This window comes from Gymnogyps californianus, chromosome 1 (assembly GCF_018139145.2).
Source record: "Gymnogyps californianus isolate 813 chromosome 1, ASM1813914v2, whole genome shotgun sequence".
Taxonomy (NCBI): domain Eukaryota; kingdom Metazoa; phylum Chordata; class Aves; order Accipitriformes; family Cathartidae; genus Gymnogyps; species Gymnogyps californianus.
Window position 1 is genome coordinate 160613378 of NC_059471.1, and position 26550 is coordinate 160639927.

General features: G+C 47.8%; 1 protein-coding gene across 1 annotated transcript in view; it reads right to left on the minus strand.

The window, feature by feature from the left end:
• The window catches only part of CACNG2 (calcium voltage-gated channel auxiliary subunit gamma 2), a 51469-nt gene extending 29820 nt beyond the window's left edge, over positions 1-21649 (minus strand). Inside the window, exon 1 of the mRNA XM_050913411.1 lies at positions 21439-21649. Coding sequence (XP_050769368.1) covers positions 21439-21649 — 211 coding nt within the window. The remainder of the gene's footprint in view (positions 1-21438) is intronic.
• Between the last annotated feature and the right edge of the window lie 4901 nt (positions 21650-26550).

Here is a 26550-nt window from a genome sequence, read left to right on the forward strand (position 1 = left end):
TTAGAGACACAGAAGAAGGTAGCATGGCTGGACTGCTGACTACATCTCTGCTTGCTGCCCTTGAAAGGGACGGATGCAGGGGACTTTGCTCACCCGCACTAAAATACTTGGTGAGCTAGAGGAAGGTGGAAGGTGGAAAACCTTGTCCTGATGTTACATAAGGACATCACATAACTTAAACTGGGGGATCAGTTCAACTCTGTAACTGTAAGCAAGCATAACTGTGGTGAAGTAAAATTGTTATAAGAAGGAGTGAGAAGGGGTTTAAGGACTGACTTTTCTGTCATATCTCTCAGGGAGAAAATCTCCATGAAAGCCACCAGTATTAATGAAAGCCAACTGGAACTTGATAGGAATTATTTTGCTATTTTTTCAGTGTTGGTTGGAACACAGGGATTTAGGAAGATTTCCTTTGTAGAAGCACATCTAGGAACGCTGTGCTGTCTCCTCCGAGCTGTGAGATGCACAAGCCTTTGGGAATTTGTATTTCTCTCTGGATCTGGTTTGTATTCAGCTTTTCAGATTTTTATGGGAGACCAACAAACCCACTTTACTGGCACCCGTTAACTGGATGAGAACACAGGAGCACAGACACGAATCCTACCTACATGCTGTGAGGGAACAAGAAGGATGGAAGGGAAATTCAGGTTGCCAGCTCTAATCACTGCACTACTTCTAAAAATCACCCCCACAAGCTAAGGAGACGAGAGCCAGGATGGATGAACAAATACCTTTTCACAGTGGGGTAAACTGCCAAGTCCCAAAGAATGGGCTTCAAGAAAGTCCTTCTCAAATCATTAAACAGATCATATCAAAGAAATGGCACATGAGAAAGTGGCCTCTGTTGCCCACTGTCATGATGGGTTTGTGAACTGGAATGGGAAGGGGACACGTTAAGTGGGGACCAGCACAGCGTGTAGGGATCCCAGAGAAAGGCACATGCTACAGCTGAGACATTTTCTAATTGCATTTGCTGGTATTGCACTTGGCTCTGACCAGAGCCATTCGTTGCTCTTTCTGGGGAGCACACAAACATTCCCTCCCATTTAAAAGGAAGGAGAAGGAAGAGCTCAGCTGCAGGGGAGAATAGAGAAATCAGAGAGCAAGGGAGGGAGCAGCAAAGGAAAGAGCAGGTATAGTACATGTCCGATGATGTCCATCTGTTCCTCATTAACCAGATGTCCCCCACCCACCTCCTGAAGTGCCATTGACTGTATATTGTCAGGACAAGAAGGGGATAACAATGCCACCATGGCGCAGACATTCATACACCAACAGGAGTCCTGCCATGCAGCCATCCCTCCCTCTACTACCTTTCCAAATTGGATGCCAAGTCCCTCTTTTTCCTAATCAGCTTTTAAACAGTTACATCCTCATAAAGCTTCTTGCATTATAATTGCCATGTGTTTCATCCCGCTCTGAAAATGGCAAGTTATTTCAGCCCAGTTTACCAGAATCAGACCTTACTTCCTGTTAGTGTGTCACCACTTCCTGCAGTATTTAAATGAAAGAAGAGTGAATCCTTGATTTAAAAAGTGATTTCTGCTTGCCAAACTTCATCATTTTAAGAGTCAGAGAGTCCTTGGATTCACACCTGTATCCAAAGAACAGCAATAGATTTATGGACAATTCAACCTACTAAAGATTATTCAGAAATGCAGGAAGAGCCATAAATTACTTTGTCTATGTTGTTAGCCAAGGATCATTTATAATAAGAGCCTATCGAGTCATCCTTACTCCAAGGGTGATCTATGCATTGGTCTGTGTGTGGGCATGTCAGCGTAGGAAGACTCTGTCTCATACCCTAAGCTGTATTCGTAGCCCATTCATGAGAAGCCTTCCCTTACCTCCATGTCCCTGATGAAACCAAAGCACTCTGTCCTCTACCCTCTAAATCATACCACAGCATGGCTCATAAATTGTAGTGTGCAAATGGAGCATCTGCTGAGCCGCAGCCACAGATAATGTGATGCTTCCACCTATTTCCCTTTATAAAAACATGCAGGTTATGCTGTGCACTGGGTCCCTGACTGACATAACAGCTAGAAGATAACCTGTGTCCTGATCTTGTCTTTTTGCTGTGAGCTTCTCTGTAGGGAACTTGACTGGGTAGAGGAGATCCAGGTGGGCAGGTGTTCTCCAGAACCAGCAGCTCTGAACACTTGCCAGATGAGCAGCTGACGGCCCCAATTGCTTGTTGAGATAAATATCTCTACCTCTTTCAAAGTCATTGTACTTGTTGAGCCTGCAATGCTACTAGAACAGCACTAGGTTTAAATGCCTCTTCTCTGGGTGCCAGCTGTTGAACAGCTGGTCCTGAGCCTCACGTTGATGTGGGACCTCTGCATGAGTTGCGTGCTCTCCTTGATGTCATGGTGTTATTACATTGCTGTAACTATGAGAGTAGCTTCAGTGTGGATGCCTGCTCGCTATTAGGCAGAAGAGTCCTTCATACATCATTGACAGTAGTTGGTCCTTGAACCCTGGTGGGTGGTGACTGAGATTGAACACAGGGGTGGTGGGATTGCTAGGCCCTATGCACATTATGAAAAGCTGAACAAAGCCAGGTAAGGATGGAAAGGATTAAAGAAAGAGTTGGGCAAGGAACAAAACAGGAAACTTCATCAAGAGACAGGAGAGAATGGATGGTGGAGAGGGGAGTGAATGGTTTTTGAAAGAAAAAAGCCTAATTTAGTGAAGGGAATAACCACATTCAGAAAAGACAAATTATGAGCTGGCAATCTAAAGGCAGGAGATCCTCCACTGAGCCAGAGGGAGAGGGAGCAGTGGGTGGGGACACTGTGTTGTTTTCTCATGATCTGTATTTTCTGAGAGATGCTGGGTTCAGACATTATGTGCAAAGTTCATCTTTATCACACATGTGTTACATCTAGCAGTGCCTGATGAATTAAAGTGTAAGCCAGAAGGCTCGTGCCTCATGATAGGGTTCTGTGAAAGGCTGCACTTAAGCTACCTGGGGAAGTTGTGCGAGCCTGCAGGGAGAGGCAACTGCAGTAGGAGGTCAAGCTTTCAGGAAGGGATGGTCGATAGAGGCTCTGTGCCCCTCAAACATCCCTGGAGATGCCCAGTCAGGTGTAGCGCTTTTGTCTGTCTTTAAGCTCCAGGGGCTAAAAGCGCATTGGAAACTCAGCAGCTGGATTCTGCAGCAGCAATCTGATTAGTGTCCAACAAATGGCTCCCAGCCAGGTTTGTGACAACCTGATCAATCAAATTCAGAAAATCCCTTTTTAGCTCCACAGCTGACATTGGAAAAGATCTGGGAACATGTTTGGGAATTGAAGGCACCTGCTGAACATGAATGAGAAAGAAAAAAAACCCAGACAAGCAGGTAGAGAAAGATATGAATGGACGATGGTGAGATGATTCCTTGTGCTGGTGTGTGGAAGAAAGCAAGCAACGTGAGGTGCCAAACTGTGTCTTTGCCTGCATCATGGAGCACACGTGAGGCTGCGCTGTGGTGGCAAGTCAATGTGGATGCATTACCACGTCTTGCTTTTGCAGTAGAAAAACACACCTGAAAATTTCTCCAGGTGAATTACAAATGACTTGGAAAGCCTGAGGAGAAAGCTGGAATCCAGCAAGACGTGGAAAGGCACAGTGACTGTTGTTGCTATTAAACACCATCTGTCGCAAATGTACACAGGAACTCAGTATTGGATCCTTCTTATATCACAAAGGTTAAATGAGATAATCTGCTTCTTAGCCTCACACACATCATCGCTGAACTTAAGAATCAGTGGTTTTTGCTCACTTGTAGTAGCTATGGATTTGACCCAATATGTCAACTTGAGGCCTTACTTCCTTTACACTGCCCAAGACTTCAACAGCATGGATTTTCTTTTTCTTTTTTCCTTTACTGTTTTCTTCTTCTCACTCAAAGCATTGCAAAGTTGGTTTGTTTTTTAATAACATCTTTTTTAGGTACCAAGTAAGTCTGCAATTGCAGCAAGAACAATACCCCAGTGTTCGCTCTTTCCCCTTTGGTTCTAACAACCTCTGAGTATCAAACGGGCTTTGCTTTGGAGAGAAAAAAGATAATAATGAATGACTTAAAATAGCTCTGCTGAGGAAAATATGAGTTTGATTTCAATTGCAGAGGGAATAACTTTTTTCCTGGCTCACTCACTGACTCCAATAGAAGACCAGCAAGATCTGATGCAACTCCTGCAGAGACCTCCCATGTTCAAAGAATCTGGGAGCTTGCAAGAAGTACTGTAGAGCTTGAATCGGCTCTAATACATTACTGATTGCAATCCATGACATTTCCATGGTGCTTTAGACATCATCTATGTACTTCACACTTGGAAAACAGGCAATACCCTTTTGTGGTGTGATAGGCAGTGGGGCCGGGTAGACAGTGCTCTGGAAGGATGGTGGAGTGATCTGGATATGGACTTAAGACTTGGCGAAAAGTGAGTTCAGCTCTGCCGCAGTCTTTGTGTATACTTGGCTAACCACTTAACCTTCCTGTGTCTGAAATTTTCCACATATAGAATGGGCATGGGAGCATTTTCTTGTGCTCCAGGGACACTGGGTGATGAAATGCATCAAGGAGTGAAAAGCCGTGCACTAGCAGAATGACTGCTGCTGTGAGCAGAGGACAGCAATGGCATGCATAGAAAGCACAAGTTGAAGCCTCACCAGCAGCAATGTTTTTGCTGATGAAAAATGGGACATTTCCTTCAGTAAATCATCTGTTAGTTTTTGTTTACCTGGCCAGCGATGGCACTAGTGGGTTGGGAATGTCATCCTGATTGGTACCAGTAAAACTTCCATACCGCAATCTGCCACTCTCTATTCTGGAGGTGCCATGTGTGTCATGGAAAATAAATTTATTTTGAGAGGTTTAAAAATGTTATTGAGACTATTCTTATGTTCCTTCTCTGTGAAAGCAAGCATCAGTTACTACTCAACTAACCACACAGACCTCATGGGAGGCCATAATGATCTTTAAAAAACCCCTACAATAGTCTTTCTATGCATATTAATGTCAACATTTTAAACTCTTGCCATTCAAAGTGACTTCTGTAGGGAAGCTGTGGATTTCCAGCTTTCTCAGTGGTATCTGAAACAGGACGGATGGTGTGGGGGTTAAAGGTGGCTTTGTGCTGCGTTTGTATTTTTCTGACCATCAGACCAGAAGTGATTGGCTTAGTCTCTGATGCAAGTTATAGCCACCTCAGGGCTGTTCTAACATACACGTGACCAAATCATAACTCAAAACAAGGTGCCACTGAAGCAGGGGACTCCTGGAACATGATGTCTTGTTACTTGTGCTATTCGTCCTTTGGCCACTTCCCCTAATTGAGGGGAGGTTTATGCATTTCTTGGCTATGTGGGGGTTTCCCTATAACAGGGAACTTAAACCAGCAATATGCAGCACTGTTAGCAGAGGGCAGGATCTCTTTCTGACCCTATGGAGTCAGGCAGCAATACAATTAACTGAAATAGCATGACGTTTTCTGTTCTGAAAAAAAGAAGTCACTGGCTCAAGACTACATCTTGCCTGGTTTGGGCCTTGGGCAGGTGTTGTTTTGGAGGGGACAAATCACAAAAGTCACAGTGTCTGTTTAAACTAATAAACGAGACAAATGCACATTTTCCAGGGAAGAGATACTTCAGCCATGAGAAGAGGCTGTAACCAGGTGCACTAGAAGGCTATGCAGCAAACCCTTCTCATTATTCCCCTGAGATACTCCAGCAGGGCTCCTGGCAAGTTCAAGAGATGGTATCTGAGGACCTCAGCGTGACCCCATGACCCAGCAAAAACCTGTATGACACAGCAGTACCTGATATAACCAGTGCAAAATCACCACGCTAACCTAGCATGACCCACAAGATTGACCCTGTGACAACATTTGATTTATTACAAATGACATGGATTTAATCACTCACCGGAGAATGCCGAATGACGCAGCACAGCGTTGCTCACTGTGGCTTTACTGAACTGGCACGCTCTGATTGGCTTCGGGAACACACCCATTGGGTGATTCATCCAATTAAAGAGCGGCCAATTCTCCCAACACTAATGAAATACATCTCTATTTTACGTGTAGCACTTTCTAGCAACCCATTTAGGCTTTTCTGCTGCTCTCATCACCCTAAGGTATGAGCACATCGTAACTGATGGACAGCTGGTTTGCAGTTGAGGTTAAAAGGAAAACTTGGTTCCTAATAGGATAGAGTTGAATAATTTGTGAGTTTATCATCAGAATACAAATGTTCAGTCAGCTAATTAATTACTATACTGGCTTAGCACAGGTGGGATGATGTCCCCCACCCCAATAACATTAACATAGAGCTGTTAAGGACTGTGTGTACTAAGCAAACCAGTGTTAAAACATTGTTGTAAAGTGTGTAAACTCTATCTCAAATATGGTTTGAGACTTCCTACAGACCATGAGAAAGACACTGTGGTTCTTCTCCACTGGAAGGAAAAGTAAAGATAGCTTCAAGGTGCCTAGCAAACTGCCCACTAAGATCACTAATGTATTAGCATGTGTCAGCCAGAGCATAGATACAGCGCTTGGTCCTCAAATTCATTCCAGTTGTTTCACCCCATTTAATAGCACAAAACAGCAAAGAATTTTGCTTAAATTCCATCTGAAGACATTCTGTATGTAGCGCAAATCCTGGATGACATAAGTTCAGGGACATGTGAATGTGACGGTAGTTTAAGACTCTTTTCTTCTCCTCTGTCATTCTGGACCGAGTGTAATCTAGACGTGCTGGAATATCTAGTCCACACGTGAAGGACAGCCAATAGGGTCTGTCATGAGCTAAACTGGTTCAATAGTATTGTCTCAACCCTCATAATATACCTGATTTTTCCTATTAGAGCCTCAGTTTCCCTTACTCCTTTTGCATGTCCCTTGGTCTAATATCCATGAGGTCCTAGCTCACTTCCTTCCCTGCATGAAAATTAAATCTCCCCTCAGCTGTAGACTGTACCCTGATTCTCCACTCATTTTGCTGCTGTACCATTAAAAACCAGATTCTCCCTCATTCACTCTCACCATCCTCCTAATTTAATCCCCTGGTGTTATTCTCATAACAGCATGTAAAGATGTGAACTGATCTGCCTTCAATCTTGTCATCTTCTGTCACATATCCGACCCAGTTCCCAGGGTCTGATTTTGTACAACTATGAACATTTATTCTTGAAAATTGATCACTGGCCCAGAGGCTAAATGTTTGTTATCCGGAAAAAAAAGACGACATTACAATTATTCTTATTTTAGTTCCTGAAAAAGGCAGGAAGTCCTACTACATTAGCAGTGAAAGGAACAAGGGTCGCTCAAGAGGGTCTTGGCAGGTTCATAAAGTCACAACATTTGAAAGCAAAGTCTGCATTTGATCACCTATCAACAATTTATCAATAGCTCAGTGATCAAAAACAAAGCTCTCTCACTTCATTAAACTCATTCAGTGCCGTTTGCTCTACATTCCAAATGGCTGAACTGATGTTCCAATGCAGCCTATTTTTAGTATTTCTGATTGGTTCATTATTTGGGAAAAGCTACTGACTGTGTATCTGTTGCAGAGATCTAATTCTTCACGTGGGTCCCAAAGAAGAGCAGGGCTTCATATAGGTCTTAAGAATTTGTTTGGATGTGGGTTCAACCTCTGTCCCTGCTGTGGTGCAGCCCAGTGAAGTGATGGCCATGGAGCTTTCCTCTCCTTCAGTCCTTTCCTTTGTTTTTGTTATGGGGAAGAAGCCATGTAACATATTACACCTTTTTTCAAGAAAACTAAGATCAAGAATGACAGAAAACTAGCAGTCTCAGTGAGAATTAAACAAGATACTCAAAATAAGTGATCTCTTGGGTGTCTGAGTAAATTACCACCTCCAGATCAGATTTTATTTATTTTCAGAACAAACTATTTCTTTGCTGGTAAATCCTGCAGTTTTCTCATGAATCCAATGAATTTTCACTGGTAAGCGACAACCCTCGAGATGGAAGTGGCCGTGTATCCCCAGGGCAAATACCACATGGGCAAAAGCATTCCAGCATTGCCTCTTCAGCAAGCTTCAGCCCTCATGTGAAAGCACAGGATCTGCAGGTCACATGGAGATTAGTCTCTGTGTCCTTCAGCCCTGCCTGCTAAAACTGCAAAGGAGAAATCCAGCTGTGATGGCATCTTCTGGCTCCAGATTTCTCAAGCACTTGGAGACATGTCTGGGACCAAGCTCCCTTTCAGAACCCCAAATAATAAAGTACCCCTCCCACAGGAACAGAATGACATGTGGTCATTCATTCTTTTCAGACCACCTGCGGTTACCAAGTATGGGGAAAAAAACCCTCTAACCACATAGGCATGCCCGTATAGGGATATGGGAATTAGATTTGGATTGAGAGCTGAGAGGCTCTTGCTATTAGTCTCCATGCCACAATGTAATGTGACCTTGCATGGGTCTTGGAAGCAGCACACCTGAGTAAGCACTGCATCCTGACAGCTCTCAGACACACTGCTAATTTGCCTGTGCAGAGCACCATGCTTGAGTAGCCATTAGGGCTTGAAATACCTAAGCTATCTTGCTTAGAGTTATTTGGGTATCTCCTTCTGGCACTGCCCGGCACTGGGCAGACGTGCCCTGTTCTGCATTCTGCTCTGCCTGGAGAAGGAGATGAAGTCAATTCTAGGTGTAATACCCTCTTACTGATGTCAAAAGCAACAATGCAGAAACAAGTTCTACATGCTTGCTGTCTTCTGCTTTGCTGCCTTTCATATGTCATTTGTCATCTTAGATTGTCACTTCTTTGATGTAGGGACAACAGCTTTTGTGTATGCACAGTGTCTAGCATAAAGGCGTTTCCACCCTATGTGAGGCATTTTGGTGCGGCCACAATGGTGTAATGGCAGTGAAATACTCGGAAACCATCTGCTGAAGAGCAGCAGCCAGAGAGGAGCATTAAGTTTTGGTTCCCCTGCTTTACCAAAGATAATCTGGCCAAACCATGGGTTCTCTGCCATGAAAACGGTACCGCAGGCCTCCAGAAGAAGGACAAATTCATGTGCTTATAGCTGTGAGACCAGCAGAGAGCCTCAGTGTAGGAGGTGGCCATGTCTGCCTTAAGTTGCTTATACAGATAAATTTCTTGGTATCACAAAGTCGGGACAAAAATTTTATACTTCAGCTCCTTTGATTCTTCCTCTCCCCAGCTTTCCTTTGTCAGACTTTACCACACGGAGCTATGACAACTGATCACACTTTCCAAACTGCTGCAGGTCCATGGTTGGTTGGTTTGCATGATTGATCCTGCCCTGTCTATGTGTGTCTAAACCCTTCTTTCTCCCATGGGCTGGAGCAGGGGAGAGAGGCAGAAAAGGCCTTTAGGGGTGGCAGATGCTGGCATCAGACAGGAGAAAATCATCCCATTCCACAAGGCAGAGAAGATGGATGAGGAGGTCTGTCTCTCCATCCATCAGCTCCAGCTGATATTCCTGCTTTTCTCAGCAATTCAAGTCTCTCCTACTTCTGAGTCCCAGGGTTTCTCCTGACTCACCCTCCTCTTTCAGACCATATTTCTCAATTATCTCCTTCCAGCACTCACACTGCATTCCTATTGCCACCTCCCCATGCCATGCCGTGGCCAAGTCCCGGGTCCCCTCTTGCCTACTGTTTCCTTCTGGCCAGCTGTGCTTTCCAGCTGCCACAGACCCTTCCAGCCCCAACCGTCCCTCTGTTTTGAGCATGCAGAGATGCTTTCCTCCACAGGTGAGTCAGTCCACTCCCAGAAACAACCCATCCCTTCAGTTTCTGCAGAAAAGTATAAATCCTCCCTGGCCCTGGTGCCTTTACATCCTCACAGTGCTCTTTCTCGCAGTCTTGCTTTGCTCTGAATGCTTTCCCCCTCACTGTTCCTGTAAATGTGGGCCAAGCTGTAATGATGCAGCACACAGAAAAACACCTTTCTCCTGTGATCTTAGACAGCCCCTGGAATTAATTCCTGGAAAGCCGTTCTTGGCCTTTTTGAGTTACGCTTTCCTGCAAACACACGGACAAAGTGATGACTGAAGAGGGGAAGAGTGGAGCGATGATTGGGGAAGAGTGGTGCAATGATTAGGCGGTCACCTGAAATTTAGGAAAATTGTCAATCCCATGCTTTTCCTGTGTGCTGTGCTGCTGTTTGTGTTGCAGTTCACTCCGCAGGGTAGACATATTAGTTTCTCTGTTGCTCCCTTTCCCAACAGCAAAACAGCTGCACTGCTCTGCTCTGCTCTTGGCACTTGTTTCCTTCGAGACTATTGAGTACAGTTGCAATGGAGGTGTCTCAGCTAGAGGACACTGTGCAACGTTCAGCTCCAATTAATCTCCAACACCAAGCCTGTTCACAGCTGCTCTGTTACCACAAACCCTTGCACTTCATGATAGACCTTGTCATCCTCCCTGGTTTCCTCCCAAACCTCCTATCGAACTTCTCTGTGAATTTTCTCCTCCTTGAAAGGAATACATGGCTCCTACTTTTGGAGACACAAGGGGAGCAGGAGAGATTTAAACAACTCCATGACTGGAAGACTTAGGGGTCTAGCCCACTGTGCAATCCCTCCCAGACTGGAAGATATGAAGGAACCTAGCCCTGATTATTTCTTGAGGGAGCAGCTACATGTCTCCACTTCTGTTGTTTTACAGGTCAGCTTACAATTTCTCTTCGTGCTGCATACATTGAGATGATAGGGCTCCAGGCAGGCAAATTATTTGAGGAGTATCTGGGACAGAGGCTTCTACACCAAACTGTAGCACCCCCCCCATCCCAAAAGCATACACTGCAGGGGTGCTCTGAAGCAAGTTGGAGGAGATAGGAGCCTGGAGAGAGCTATTCCTGGACCTTTCCTCTCCCCCAGCTGCATTTCCACAGCGCGTTGAGGATCTCTGTCTCTCACTCAGTTGTTTCCTCTGGACACCAGCCCCTCTTGCTGTCCCCAAAATACTCTAAACCAGCTCTTCACCCTGCCTATAATGTTCCCACTGTCTGTGGCTAAGTATGAACTCCCAAACGCAGGGAAACCATCCATCCTGCGGTCATGTCATTCAGTAAAACTTCATAGTTGCTTCAACCTATTCCCTGTGCTTTATTTCACCTCTCAAGCACCATTCCTTAGTCTCTGAATATTTGATTTCTGTGTCCCCCTGCCCCCCCGCCTTCACGCGAGATGACATTCTTTTCTGCTCGAGTCCTTTCAGGCGCTACTGATCTTGAAGCTCCCCAATTACAACCACTTTTCCTGTGATGGTGACACCTTAAGAGACAACAGCAGCTGCCTATAAAGGGCCTCTGCCATCTGTTTCCTCTGCCATTTCTTTGAGACAGCTTTAGCTATATACAGAAAAATATTTATCACAGTACATTCACTCCTTCACTCAAAAATGAGCAAGAGAAAAATTTCTTTCATGATTCTGCCACTGTCCTTCAAAAACCTGTGACCCTCAGCCTAAGGAAAAGGGCAATGCTTGAATCTAAAAGGAAGCAGCAGAAATTCTTGATGATTGATCCCTTGAGACCCTGTACACTGAAGGCAATTCTGGGGCGCATCTGCATTCGGAAATGACTCCTCATGGCTGTCTGAAAGGCAAAAGTCAGAGCCAGGCCACTTCATCTCAACCACCAAGCTTTCATACCGACCATATCTAAAAGGAGATGCACATGTGCATGCGTGCACACACACACACAAACATACTTAGTTGTCAATCCTTTTCCACCACCTCTCCATAGAGGCTGAACGGGATGGGATCAAGGGGAGCAGTTCCTACCCAGGAGGACTATGGGCTAGAAATGTAAAGGGAAGAGAAGAAATGTCATCGGGGTGAGGGCTGGAGGAGAAAATGACAGACATGAGAGATGATGTGGAGAAAAAGGGAAGAAAAGAAGAAGCAGTGAATTCTGAAAGGGGCTGATGGAGAGAATGAAGAAAAATTGAAATCAAGAATGAAAAAAAATTGAAACTAAGAAAGAAAAGTATTAGGCATCATCTTCAGGAGGAAATAAAGCTCCAGGAACAGGTTCTCAGAAATTTACTAATTACAATGGACAGGTCACAGTAAGGTTGCTGGAGTCAGCAAATAGGGTTGGGTCAAAAGCAGTTTGATTGACAGTGCTTGGTCTATGATACTGAATGAATATGACCATAAACCTGGGAAATATTCAGTGTTCAAGCATGATCCATTGCACTGCAGCTACACTGGTGGTATAAACAAGACCTGAAGAAAGAGAGAAGTTCTCTGAGCGATAGCAAATTTAAGAATGAAATGTAGTTATGAAGCAGTGGGAGGAGAAAAATAAAACAGACACTAAAAAAAAATCATGTTCAGGAAGAGAATGAAAGCTGAGAAATAGGAAGAGAAAGATCAGAAAGGAATAGAAAATCTAGGGGACGGAGGTGGATAGTGTTATTCTTTATTTGACAGAATGTATACTTTATACAACAAGCTAAATCAGAAATTTATAGTTGTTTGCTTCTAGCAAAAACACACATCAGAAAAATTCCTACCCAGGGATAGGATGGCATTGCATTCTCAAGTTTTTGTATACCATCCTCACTTTCTGTTTTTCACAGCTAGCAGGTAGGGGTATATGCTCTGGGGGAATAGGAGGTACAGGATAAAGTCCATGTGCTTCTCTGGGGAGTTATAGATTTGATAGGAAGCTAGTATAAAAACTTCAGCGGCCTGTGCCACAGAAACAGAAGTGGATTTCACCTATCCTGCAGGGCTTGTTATGAAAACTCTGATTGTGTAGTTTGGAATTTTATGAGAGAGCTTTTCTGTAACACAAAGAGGATAAATGGGGCTGGGAGACAGAAAGCTGTCAGTAAATAAAAGAGATTCAATGAAAGATAGAAATGCGGAAAGAAGAAAAAGAGAAAGGTGAATGCCAGGGGGTTCATGGTCACCTCTGCCATTTTACACGTTCACTGATCCAAGGTGAGGAGTCCGTAAGAGGCTTTTTGCCCCACAGGGAGGGCAGCCACGTTGAATTTTTCTAATAAGAGTGAAAGATGATGAAAATGGAAATAGTTAAAAAAAGAACTGCTGGACTGGGTGAACAGCTGGCACAAATAAGTGCAGAATCTCATTAACTTTGGGGCTATCACACCTACTCACACTGGAAGAGAATTTAGCCCCTGGTTTGTTGGGCACGGCACTGGCAAAGCGGGGACATGCAGTGACCTTGGGGGCATGGCTGTTTAAAGCATGCACAGCCCTTCCTCAGCCTCATTCTGCCCTTGCCTACACGGGCAGCGTAAGCAGCGTGGCTCCATCAGAGTCAGTGAGGTTGCACCAGTACAAACGAGGAGAGAATTGGGCCTTCATCTCTTGTGCATAGAAACACTACCGTATTGTACGTCATCAGATGCCAGTTCAGTAATCATTTCCACAGATACAAGAGAAAAGAGACAACCTCGTTTCTAATTTAGTCATGATAGCATCAAAGAGACCCAAAGCCTATTGCTTTCTGGGAAGCAGGGACTTCAACAATAATAATTCTTCGCACATATATAGCACCTTCATTGCTAACTACTTACTTTATACCCTGGGGTGTGAAGAAAAAGGACTCCACTTAATTCCATATGCTCTTAATTGCTCTCTATCCCAGATACTTCCTAGACAAATATGATAGAAATACCTAAACTCGCTGCTAATTTGTCAAATTAGGGCAGTCATTGACACCAGCAGAAACGCAGGCCTAGTTTGCATCTCATATTGCAACTGCATAACATAGCATCTAGAAACAAAAGAAATGCCAGACTAAGTAAATCTGAGCTCCATTTAATCCATGACAAATGTTTCAGGGAAGAGGCAAGAACCACATGGCAGTCAGATAGGGGATAGACTGCCCTTGTGAAATGTTATCCTAGTTTTTATGGCGACTGGCTTAATTGCTGAATTACGAAACACCCAAAATGCTGTTCACATCCATTAGGAGGACGCTTAATTTTCGTGAACTCTGTCGTAAATGCCCACTTGCTTGCTAAATGTTGTTAAAATCTTGGCCACGGGAGCTCCAGTGGCAATGAGTTCCACAGCCCTGATACGCATCAAATGAGAAAGCTTTAACTGGGTCTCCGGTGACTCACGTCAGGTCCTCTTGTCTGTGTGTTACAAAATGGGGAAATCAAGAGCTACTGATCCATCTTCTCTAGCCCATTCATTATTCAATACAATCCAATCACTTTCTCTCTCATTCACCTCCTTTTCCAGGCAAACATGTCTAGTCTTGCAGGCTGCCTTCATAGGCATGGTGTTTCCTACTCCTTCTTGTCCCTGTCCCCCTTTTATGAACTCTCTTCTGACTTTGCAACCCTCCCCCCCTCAGATGGCCCTTGCTCCTGCACTCTCTGCTATCCTCCCTGCTCTACTCCTTACACCCGGGGACTTGCTGGTGGTGAGTTTTCTGTCTACAGCCATGTGCTGCCCTGGGCCACTAACAGCAATATCCCTGTTTCTGGCATCCAGTGAGCCGCCGTGGTTCATGTAGAGCCTTGCACGGTACGCAATCCCCCTTTTCCCACCAGCCAGCGGTATTCTCTGACCTGACTCACTGAGGTTCATTCAGCCGATCATCAAGATCCACTGGGCCTGGAGACCCCAGCCCCATTCACCTCACCCCCTTAGGGGTTCCTGACAATATCTCAGAGAAAATCATCCCCCTGTAAACAGCTTGAAAAGGACGACTGCTTGCTGAGACACTTCTTCCTGACAACCGAAGATCTTTCACTATAGTGCACAACAACTGCCCCAGGGTTATGGCTACAGAGACCCTTATTTTCCATTTGGATCCTGGCCTGATCCGTGTCTGAGGGTTGCCAGGGAGGGTATGTAGGGCTGCTGTGAGCTCCTTCCAGCTCAGTTGCTGGCTGCATGCAGATGAGCCAGCTCATCAGCTGAGCTGCCAGTGAGCCCTCCGGCCACGGGAGGTTGGAGGCAGCAAAGTGGAGGGATGTTGGCTTGACCACAGGCAATGAGCAATGAGGGGAGCAGAAGGAGAGGCTTGGGTCTCACCCCCCTCAGAGGTAGCTGGGCTGCCCTGGGGGCAAGAGAAGACAGCAACAGCAACTGGTGTCATACACTGCTTTCAGAAGGGGGGACACTGGCCAGGGGAAGGAGGAGGGGGAGAGCTGGAGAGGGGTTGGAAAAGAGTTGCTTTAGAGCGTAGAGGCAGCACAGCTCCAAAAGGATGGGGTCCTTCAGCTGGAGGGAATGACTGTATGTGAAATGGGGGAAAGGCAGGGGGAAATGATGGCAGAGAGAAGAGGAAAGAGGACAGAGAGAGAAGACGGCAGGAGCAAAGGGGACAGAGGAGAGCAAGGGCAAGATAATGTAACAGAGGAAAGAGCAAAGGGGATGGGCCTCGGAGAACTTGGAGAGAAACAGGGAGAAATAATGAAGAAGAAGCTGCTTTTGAGAGAAAGCACAGAAGAGACATGAAGATGAAAGAGAAAAATAAAGAGGAAAAACAGGAGAGGGAAACGAGAACAAATTAAAATGGAGATGGATAGAATGAGTCAAAGATGGAGGGCGAGGAAAAAGCCGGGGTCATAGAGGCAAGGGAAAAATAACTTTTAGGTGTATTGTATTTACAATACGTTCTGCATATGCCTGACCTGTTCTGCGCTCTGTGTTTCCCCTGCCGGGTAGCTGTCGCCCTGGGATGGGGGCTGCGGGGGGAGGAGACGGAGCGAGAGCCCCGCTGCTACCCCATTCCCCCGGCAGCAGCCCCCTTCCCTCCCCGAGAGCCCCCTGCAAGGGGGAAGGTTTCGTGCCCGTGAAAGGCAGCAGCACATCCCCTGACGACGAGTGCAATATGGAAGGGAGAAGCAGCGCAGAACGGAGCAGCGAGGGCTCCCCCTGGGATAAACTGGGTATGCTTGATTGGGAATCTGCTCTTAAAACAGGGGCAGGGGGCAGAGCCAGCTGAGAGCCTGAAATGTTCCCTGCTCCCCCCGGCAACCTCCTCGCTACTGCTTTTAAATTAAATAAATATGGAGATTCTGCTGTCAAACCTCAGCGGTCCTCCTCCCCCAAAACTCTTGCTTAGATCGTACCAAACCGCAGCGAAGTGAGACTGGGGCTTAGAGGGCTGCATGGGGAAAGGGACGGGTTAAAAGGGAAACATTGGATAGGAATAGCTCCTGGTCTTCCTGGCAAAGAGACATTTGTTCTATCTCTGTGTAATTTCTTTATACATTACTGCTGCCACACTGCATCTCCATGTCCCTCCCACTGCATTTCACTCTCACTCTCTTCAGCGAGGCAATTTCTGGTGCATTTCAGGACAACATTAACCCATTCCTCTTTTCTCTGTCAGTAGGAAGATTCATAATCTAAAAGCAATTTAAAAGCCAGTTCTAGCAACTCACTGGTGAGGAACAGGATTTCCTTGTCAAATCTTACAAAGGAAGTGAGCTTGGAGGTCTCAGCCCCTCAAATCCCTGCCTTCTTGGTGACTTACAGTCAGGTGTGAATTTAAGCTGAGAGGAGAACCAAACCCACCCAAGTCTGGGATCCTGAGTAATTGTCCCTCACCATCTGCCACCCCACTTTTTAAAATCCTTTGTCTTCCTCTTCATGCAAGGCCTGTCCAGCTCTGCATCCTCCTTCTCCCTGGCAGATGCAATGCCAGCAGCAATCAGCTGTGTGCCGGGCCATTGCCTCCTGCTGCATCTCAGGGCTGTGCTAGGCTGCTCCTGGTCCTGAACCACGAAGACATGGAGACCCTGACTTAATCTACTGCTATTTTCACTGCGTGTTCAGAAAAGCCTCTGGATTAGGACAGCAAGAGTCAGGGGAAAGGACCCTGGTAGATTTGTGGATCCTTGGAAGTAGGACGGCAGGCAATTCCGCAGCGCAAAACTAGGGACGCTGACAGAAATGAAGGGTAAGAGAAAGGAAATGGGGAAAGGTAAGAGATAAGGAAAAAACCACTCATAAGACGGGTGCGAAAGGAAAGAGATGGCCCAGGAGCAAACAGCGGTGGGAGAAGGCAGCGCGAGGAAGCAATGCAGCGCCAGAATTGTCTGGCAGAAGCTCGTCCACTGCCTGTGCCCTGCCTCACTTTGCTGTCAGCTCTTCATTTTTGCGAACACTGAAACCGCACTTAACTCTCATGCACTGTTCAGATATAACAAGCTGGAAAGGAACAGACCAGCTCATTAATTTTCCTTGGGAAGGGTCTCTAGGCAGGAATTATTTTCTGCACCAGCATCCATTCAATTACTTGCCTTCACACCAGTCAGATCTACAGGGATGTCTAACCCCATGCGCATCACTCATGCCTGCCTGCCCTGGATTCTTCTCTCCCTCCTTCTCGGTATAAAAGCCTCCCAGACTTATCCCTTTCCTAATAATAATGACAACATGACAAAACCAATAACCTACAGATAAAAAATACATTTCATTTGCTTGCTTCATAAGATCCTGATAAGGCATCGTCACTCACTTTTTGAGATCCTGTAGATCTACAGGAGCTAATGAAAGAATTAGACAAGGCATCACTCATAATAAAAAGTGGTTTTAAAGCATTCAATGCCAAGAAGGAATTAAGCTGGAAGATCTGCAGCCATTTCAAAGTTGTAAGAGGTGCAGTAGCCATGTGTGGCATGAGCTTGCAGATCTCAATTGCTTGGCGTACGTGTGTGGCTTGTGCCTACGCAGTTAAAGGGCTGAGAAAGGCCACTTTTCTTGAAAGGCAAAGATTTTTGAATGGCCTGGGAACACATTTGGGCAACCCCAAAGTCTGAGAAAAAATTATCTCAAGGAAGATTAGTAAAAAATTCAGAAGTGTGACCTGCAGTAAAAGGAACACCTTTCTGCTTTAGCCCCACCATGGAGCAGAGGCTCACTGTAGGACACAAGAAAGGGGGGAAAGAAATCCTGATAGAGGAGGAACATCCCAAATGACACTCCTCTTTGGAGCAATACAAAGATCTGAAAATGCTGACTGAAATCCGCTGTGGGGAATAGAATGACTGAAGGGAGAGGAACCCAAAAACTGAAAGCCCGGGGACCAGATTCTCCAAGAGGAACTTGCAATTCTGACCGCAGCGTATCTGTGTGCACAGCCCAACACTGAGTCCCCACGTCCACCTTTGCTACTGGATATCTTGGCCAAGAAGAGAAAAGAAAATTTAGCACAATATTTTGAACATGAGGAGTCCACCATCTCTGACAGCCTACAGTGTTGACTAATGCCAGCATTCCCCCACATCCCCAGAAATGAAGGCAATCTCGTCAGAGGCTTCCTACCAGTAGCAGGAGGCAGTTTGGGCTCCTTCTTTGATTAGTTTCTTGTTACAAAGCCTCCTGCCCTCCTCTTCACTACCTCCCCTCACCCTATAGACCTGCCCTGACACCCGCCCCAGGCAGCAGAAGTATGTCTGTCCCACACCCTTTGTCAGGTGCCTTTGCCACGCCGTGGGCAGGGTGTGAGCAGAGTCCAAGGGTTTTGCCCTTTTTACAGCCTCCTGGGACCAAGCCCTTCCCTCCACAAACCTGCCCACCCTCTGCATCATGGGGGAAAGGAGCCTTTGCTGCACCCTTCTCTGTCCTGCTCGCCAGCAGGCAGCTTTCACCAGGGAGAGCGAGTCAACCAGGAACACCTTTCTGATTCCTTCTGCCGAGAAAGAAGATAACCCCCTCTAAGGTGATCAGATGTGACAGTAAGAGGCCTGCCGTCCAGGGGCTGGTGAGGATATTTGGCTGCGCTGTCCTGGGAGAAAGAGAGTGCCAGCCACCAGCCCATGCAGGCTGTGGGGTTGCGGGAAGCCAAGCGGAGGCATCCCGGCAGCGGCGGTGCCAGACCTGTGCCATGCCTCCCCATGAGGCAAACCCATGCCCAGGCCCTGCTCGGCATGTGGCCATAGGGCTGGTTTTGCCTCCTGCTGAGATGCTCTTGCTACCGAGCCTTTATCCAAGTTTTGGTGCAACCTGTGCCCTCAGGCTAGGGACTCAGAGCTGGGCTCAGCTCCTGTGTGGTGCATTGCACCCTCCTACCCCGCTCGCCACTTCTGCCCAGCGTCCAGGGGCGGGGGGAACAGGCCAGCCGAACCCTCACACGGCTGGGGCGAGCGAGAGCACCCTGCCAGGGCCATGCAGCTTGCTCTCAGGCTGCATTTCACACTCCTCGTGCAGGGCTGCAGTTTGAGCCCGCTGGAGAGCAACAACAGGGAGGGCAGGGGGACTGGGCTGGCAGCAGAGCGCTGGGGGGGGCTGGGGGCACTTGGGAGCTTTTAATTGGAAGCATCCTGGCACTTTCCTTTGCCATGCAAGTCACTTCGCCACAGTGCCTGTGGGATCCTGTCAGATGTAAAGGAGAAGGAGCCCCGAGCTCCTCCGATCTGACAAACCTCACCCGCCCCTTCCTCCTCCCCCTCAGACCGCGTCCCTCTGGGTACAGCTCTGTGGGCAGATAGACATGATCTGAATTCACTGCCTCTCCTGGCCGGGGTCCTCATACCTCCTGTCTCCACCCCAGCCTCCCTCTGCCCTCCAGCTTGGGGACACGGCTCAGGAAGGGAGTTCTTCCCGCAGCCTCCCTTCCCCGCATGGCTTTGCATTTGGGCTTCCTTCCCCCCCCCCCCCCCCCCCCCCCCCCCCCCCCCCCCCCCCCCCCCCCCCCCCCCCCATTAATTTTTAATTAAGGAGATGTCTCCTTCCCTGGTTGTAATGAATAGCTGTGTGAAAGGCTTTTCATTTTTTATTAATATATACCTCTATATATTTATCTATTTGGAGGAAATGTGTGCGTGTGTGTGAGCGAGTGTGTTTAAAATATCCCCCACTAATTTACTGCTATTGATTTTCTGGCGTGGAGACAGCATATAGTATTCAGCATAGAGCTCCTCTGCAGGATATGTTAAAAGGCAGCAGTTTGGGTTGACAAAGGGCACTAAATGCAGTATGCGTCAAATAGACCATCGCTCAATGAAGTCACTTAGCTATTCAAAACATGTCCAGCCATCACTCAACCGTTTGCACCAAGAACGGGGGGGAAATTCGCGCTTCTTCCCGGACACAACCATTTCCAAACAGCAGCTTTAGCTTGCTTTGGTGAGAGACATCAGGACATACATAGTTTATTCCCCCCTCCCCCCTGCCTTCCATCTCCCAGTGCCGGTCTTAGAAAATCAGTTCTGCGGTACCCACTCCCCGTTCTCTCCCATCGGGGAGCTCCAGGCACACCCAGCTCTGCTGGACACCGACAGACACAGACATTATCCCTGGATGTCCATAAACCCCCGGCAGCCCACCCTCCAGCTGGGAGCTGATTCATAAACAGGGCTTTTACAATGGGCTGTAATGTGCGCTCTTGTGCTCTCGCTCTCTCCTTCTCGCTACGTGCGTAACATAAACCACGCATTTACATCGGTTGCCCCCATCCCTCCGGCACAGGCTGAAGACCACCTCCCCAGCCCACACGTACGCCAATAGCAGTACTGAGCAACACATATTTAAAAGCGAATCACTGGCCCCTCTTTTCTTTCCCCCTCCCTTAGGAACGTCTGATTCCAGAAGTTGGCTGCAGCGGTGTCTCTTCTGCCATCAGACATGTCACTGAGTTGCTGTTCAGTTTCACCACATCAGACTTAGGCTGATTTTTCCATTCAGAGACTTTTTTATTTTTAGCCTTTACCATAAACCTTAAAAAAAAAAAGCCCCAAACAAAAACCCACCCCCCAACAACAAACAAACAGGGGAAAAATCCCAGCCCTAAACCAAACCAATCAGCCGCCAACTAGACCCCTCTGCACCCAGCCCAGTGAGATGTGGTTGCTTACAGACATTACGAAATGCTCTGAACTCCGCTCGAGATGACTGGAATTGTTAGATTTACTGTATGAGGCATTTTGGACATAACAGGGTTGCTCCCCTTCTCTCTTTTTCCCTCCTAAAGTGAACTAATAATTGCATCCGAAGTGCTTTGCAGTCACCCCTTCCCCACATCACCCCTCACTCCCAGTCTTGTCTTTGCAAATAAGCCATTTGCAAAGAGAGCAATTATTTCACTCTGTGGTTACAGCCGGAGCACAGCAATAATACAGCATTTTGGCATTGCTTTCCCGGGCAATACAAACAAGCTGAAGACAGGCAGACTGCAGAGTTGCTTTTTGAAAGGGTCTCTCAGTGTTTTTGTAACAACACACACATTATTCCAGTTGGAGAGGGGAAGTGAATTTTGGGGGAAGCCTGGGGGTGGGGAAGAGAAAGGGAGAAGGGAACGGAGCAGAGAATGTTTTGCCTGTCTTCTTGCCTCTGTGCCCTGAGTAACTGAGCCCACCGCTCTCGATCCATGGTGAAAGGAATGAAATGAGAAAATGGTGGAATGTGGAGGGATTTATTGGGGGGGGGGGGGGGGAGAAGCATGGGGTGGTGGGAGAGGAAAGGGGGGGGGTGGGTGGAGATCCAGAATCAAATACCTTCCAGGCAGCAGGTTCTCCATAATCCAGAATGGGTCATGACTTCCTCGTTCTTTTTGCTGGTTTCGTTCTCACTGACAGTTTTAGTCTTGCAAACCCCTCTGGAGTAAAGCCAGTAGTCGGTCCCCACAGCTATGGTCATCAGGCTGAAGGCAGCGAAAGCACCAACGGTGGTTAAAAGCATCTGAACACCTCTGTCAAAGAGCCCCATAATTCTTCATTATACAAATACCCAACCGCCTTCTGATTCTTGGGGTGTGTGTGTTTAATAAAATAAAAGAATAATAATTCCGACTAATAATATAATGGGTATATATAGAGAGATAGATATCAAAAAAGGGAGGTAAGAAAGCCCACGGAAAAGAGTGTAAATTAGAAAGACCACACGGGAAGAGGCTTGCCTTTTAAATCGGAAACGTTCTGGTTGAAATATAAAAAAAGGAAAAAGGAAAAAGAAAAAAAAGAGAGAAAAGAACCAAGAAAAACCAAACAAATAAAGAGAGAACCCCCCCCAAAACGAGACGCCTTAATCCCTTTTTCTAAAATTCTGGTCTCCAGTTTCCATATGTAATGGCTAATTTGGAGATGGCTTCCACAGTGAACAGGGGAGCAGCAGCAGCATCCTCAACACAATCTCTCATTATCTGGACCTAGACAGTTAGAGACTGTAAGAGCAGAGATGCAACCTTCAGTCTTCTTGCTTAGCTCTGCAGCCTGCGCCATGAAAATCCTTTTCCTTCCCAGTTATCTTCCTCGGGTTTTTATTTTTTTTTTTTTTCCCGGCAGCGGCAGTCGCTCCAATCCTCTCTCACTTTTTCTTGCTTGCTTCGCCTTCCTTTCGCTCGCTCCTACCACCAAGCCAGACTGCCCAGTATACTGTAAGCCCTTGATTTCAGCTGAACAGGTGCCGAGGTCTTGCCTCCCATGGCTTTTCCGCACAGCCGCGGCGCTCGCTCCCGGCGGAGGTGGGCGAGGAGAGAGGGGGGCTCCTGGGGCGGGGGGGGGGGGGGGGGGGGGGGGGGGGGGAGGAGGTAGGGAGGGGGGAGAAAGAGGGGGGACAGGCGCGGCGCCCCTCCCGGGCGGGGGGCGCGGAGCGGAGCCCGGCTGCGGCACCCCCTTGCCCCGCGGCGGCCCACCGGCGACTCCCGGGCCCCGCTACTGCATCAAGGCGGCGGCGGCGGCGGCGCGGCGCTGGACGGCTCCCCCGCGGTGGCGGCGGCGGCGGCGGCGGCCGGCGGTGCTGAAGGACAGCTCCCCGGGCGGCGGCGCGGGAGAAGCGCTGCCGGGCTCCCGGTGCTGCAGGACAGCTCCCCGGGCGGCGGCGCGGGAGGAGCGCTCCCGGGCCCCCGGTGCTGCAGGACAGCTCCCCGGGCGGCGGTGCGGGAGGAGCGCTCGGCGGCCCGCCGTGCTGAAGGACAGCTCCCCTGCCCGCGCCGCCCGCCCTGCCCGCGCCGCCCGCGCCCCAGCATCCGCGGGCGGCAGCCGCCCTCCTCCGCTCTGCGCGGGCAGGCAGGCAGGCAGGCAGGCAGGGAGGGGCGGAGGGGGCAGCCTCCCCCCTCCCTGCGCCTAGCCCGCCGCTGCCAGCCCCGGGAAGGGTTGCTCCCCCAGGGCTGCCGCGGAGCCCGGAGGAAGGCGTAGCTGGGGCTCTCCCTCTTTCTCGCCTTCTGCCTTTCTCCCCCCCCCCCCCCACCTCCGCCCCCCCAGCTCAGCCTCCTTCGCATCCCCGCCGTACGTGCCCAGAGCTGCAAGTGCAACCCGCACACCGCAGTTAGACCCGCACAAAACTTCAGTCAGCCGTTTCTCTCCCCAGGAGACGGGTGAAATGTAACGTGGAAGGGTAATTTAAAGATAAGCATTTATTACTGTTATTATTGCTGTTGTTATGATTTTTAAGTGCTTGCTCTTCACTCTTCTCGGGTTCGCTGCAAGTTGCATATGTTTTGGTGTTGCTCATTTTCTGTCCCTCTGTCTCCCCCTGACCAGTGTTGTGTGAATCCCCACGTTCTGACTTTGTCTTTATAGCTTTCTGTGAAATCCCAATGCCTGCTCCAAGAAGCAGACATTTTGGGAATATTCTTCACGAGAAAGGGTGATTTATTATTATTACTATTATTTTGTTAAGGAAAGGAACCACCAAAACTGAATCCCCCCCCCCCCCAATCCCCGGAAAGCAATCCACCTTTCACATCCTCGTTTTACACAGAAAGATGCATGAGCTGAATGGATGCAGACTGAAATCTATCACTGCTTAAGTTTCCTGTGTCAGACACAACCCGATAGTACCGGGAACATATACAAAATTGTGCAATACTGACATCTAAGTATGTCATAATCCTCTCTCTCTTCCTCAGCAGTATCATTACACCAGGTTAATTACATTAGTCACCTCCCGGTTCTATACATGTAGCTGCTCATTAATGCAACAATCATAAAGAAAAGAAATAATCTAATTCTTGATGCTACCGATTTTGTTTCTCTCTGATCGGATTCATTGTTCGGTGAAAAAGAGACCAGAAGAGCTGCTTTAGGTTCACTGCTGTTCTGTGCGGGGGCACGGGGCTGAGGGAAGGGGGTGCTGGGAAGTTGAACGAGGCGGAGGGCTTCAGCCATGTTGCAATTTCTTAACTCCGTTTATCTCTCCTCCCTTCTCCCTCTCTGGGCGCAGACTGGGACTGGCCTTTCAGGACAATCTGCCCCAGGACTGTTGGACATGAAGGGCTCTGTACCAAGCAGCAGAGGGGCCATTGGCTGCCCTACAGACCACTGATCATTTCCCCCATTTGGAGGGCACAGACCAGGCTGCCCTCGCAGCTGAGACTGAGGTAGAGGTGTTTACCAGCAAGCACTCATGGTGTCTGGCATCAGCCATGGAGATCATCACCAGCAGGCAGGAAAGGCCCTGTGGGAGGCAGGAGAAGGGATGGAGGGAGGAGTGGTAGGAGACAGTGCAGGTTGAGACCACTAAACACATTTTGGGGGACAAACACAGTCCCTAGCCTCACCTGGGGGACTCCTGGCCTTGCCCTCTGCCACAGGAGCTTGGGGTCTCTTTCTGCACTCACTGAGCTGCCAAAGAGCTGAGGATGGGCAAGGGGGGAGGTGGCCCCGATGCAGCTTTAGCACTCTGAGTACAGCCTGCTGCAAGAGCGCAGAGAATGGTAGCTGTGGACAGGCTTTCTGAAGTGTTGTTCTTGGTTCAAAGGAACTTGAGAGGCAGAGAGATGCAGAGAACACCCCTAAGCTGGTGGGACATTATGGCTTTACAAGGATGGCCTGTGGTGAGGAGGAAGCTCTGAGAAGCTCTTAACTGGGGCAGCTATAGAAGGTCACTCAAGGACCTCTCCTTCCCTTCTGAGACATTTCCACTGAAAGAAGGAAGGGGCCTTGAAGAGGGAAGGCATAAGGGAGAAATAAGTAATTCTTCGGACTCTGAGCCATTTTCTTTTTGTGTTGGTGGTCATTCCCCTCCAACACCATCCCAGTATTCAAGTCTTCTCATTCTTCAAAGGAAGGTAGAAAAGTTGGGCCAGGAGCCTGAAAGATTCTGAAGAGGAAAAAACTTCAGCTGGCTATTCTGGCACTCAAATCCATCAGGCACCAACATCGCATGCGCGGACGGAAAAGGCACTCGGGAAATCAGTGGAGCTCATAGCTCCAAGGAAGGTGGGCTCCTCAGTTACTCCGTACTCTCAAAAAAGTGTAGCACAGCTCTTCTAGTAATGCCACACAAGCAACCTGGCTGGAGTGAGTGGAAGCAAAAAGGGCTTAGGCTCTCTGAAAGCTCACCCATCCTTACACACCAGGGTCATTCAAAGAGGAGAGGGAGAGAAGGGGTGATGCTATGTGTTTTCACTTAGGGCTCACCTGTGTAGCCCATGTGGTTAAGTGTTTATTTTACTGTTACAAATGGTAGTGCTGCTTTGGGTCAGGGTATGCTGGGCTGCACAGACAGGGGCTGTCTCTGGGTTGAGGAGCTTGCTTCTGTTGGTGTCTAAGTCCAGTGAGACTAGCAGGGTGAGTGAGCAGTCACCGCAAAGGTGGTGGATTTGGGCTTGCAGGGGACCCCAACACTGTGAGAAATTACAGATTTCATCTATAACAAGAAAAATATTGCTGAAATGTCAGGATTACATATCTTTACATTTAATGAATCCAGTCAGATGCAGAGGACGATGCAGCAGCTGGGCCAAAACAGAGACCCTCAAATCCATCCAGAACTGTTGCCTTTATTACATATTTCTACAGCTTTGACAAGTTTGGTTTCAAGTGACTACAGTAACAGGACAGGGGCACATTCTCCCCAAAGAAACTGCCAGTGTAAGAAGGCCAGGTTTGCAGGGCGGTGCGTTCTTTAATCTCTGGCTAAGAGGAGTGAGACCTATGAGGGCTCAGCACATCTCAGGATCAGCACTAAACATGGTTTCCTGCCTCACACTTCCCAATTTCCAGAAATAATTCTCTTCCTGCTACCCTACTTATATACTCTTAGGCCATTCACAATAATCCCTCTACAGTTCTAAATGCCACAGGAGAAGAATGGAACAAAGGCAATGCAAATGCCAGAAAGTCCTGTGTGACTGCTTGTGCTGTGGCTTGATGCTGCGCTGAGATTTCATCTTTCCTACAAAGAATCATTAAAAATGATAGTACAAAACAAGAATACAGAATAAAAACACTGTGGCAGATTTTTACAACAGTTGCATCTTACTGAATAGCACAACACAGAATGACATCTATAGAAGAGTAAGGAGAGAGAAATTAATAGTCTGGAGGAAATAGAGAGATTTTAAATTACATTTTAAATTACTTGAAATGAGAAGCTGATGAGACAGGGAGCCGCAGGAAGTCTGCTTCCAATGGCAAACCAAGAGTGCTGCTATTTGTGGAGAGAAGGGGCAGTGCTGTAGGAAAAAAAGGGGCACAAGAAAGATGCAGGAAGGGAGATGAAGGGCACGAAGTCGGAAGCAACTCCATGGGATGGTAACGGAACTGAATAGAGTGTTTCTGGATTGAGTGCTGCAGTGGAGCTTTTTGGCACATAGGAGAAAATCATACAGCTATAGTATATGAAAACTGGTGTCTAGAAATCTTCATCCTGGGGAGGCCAGCTCA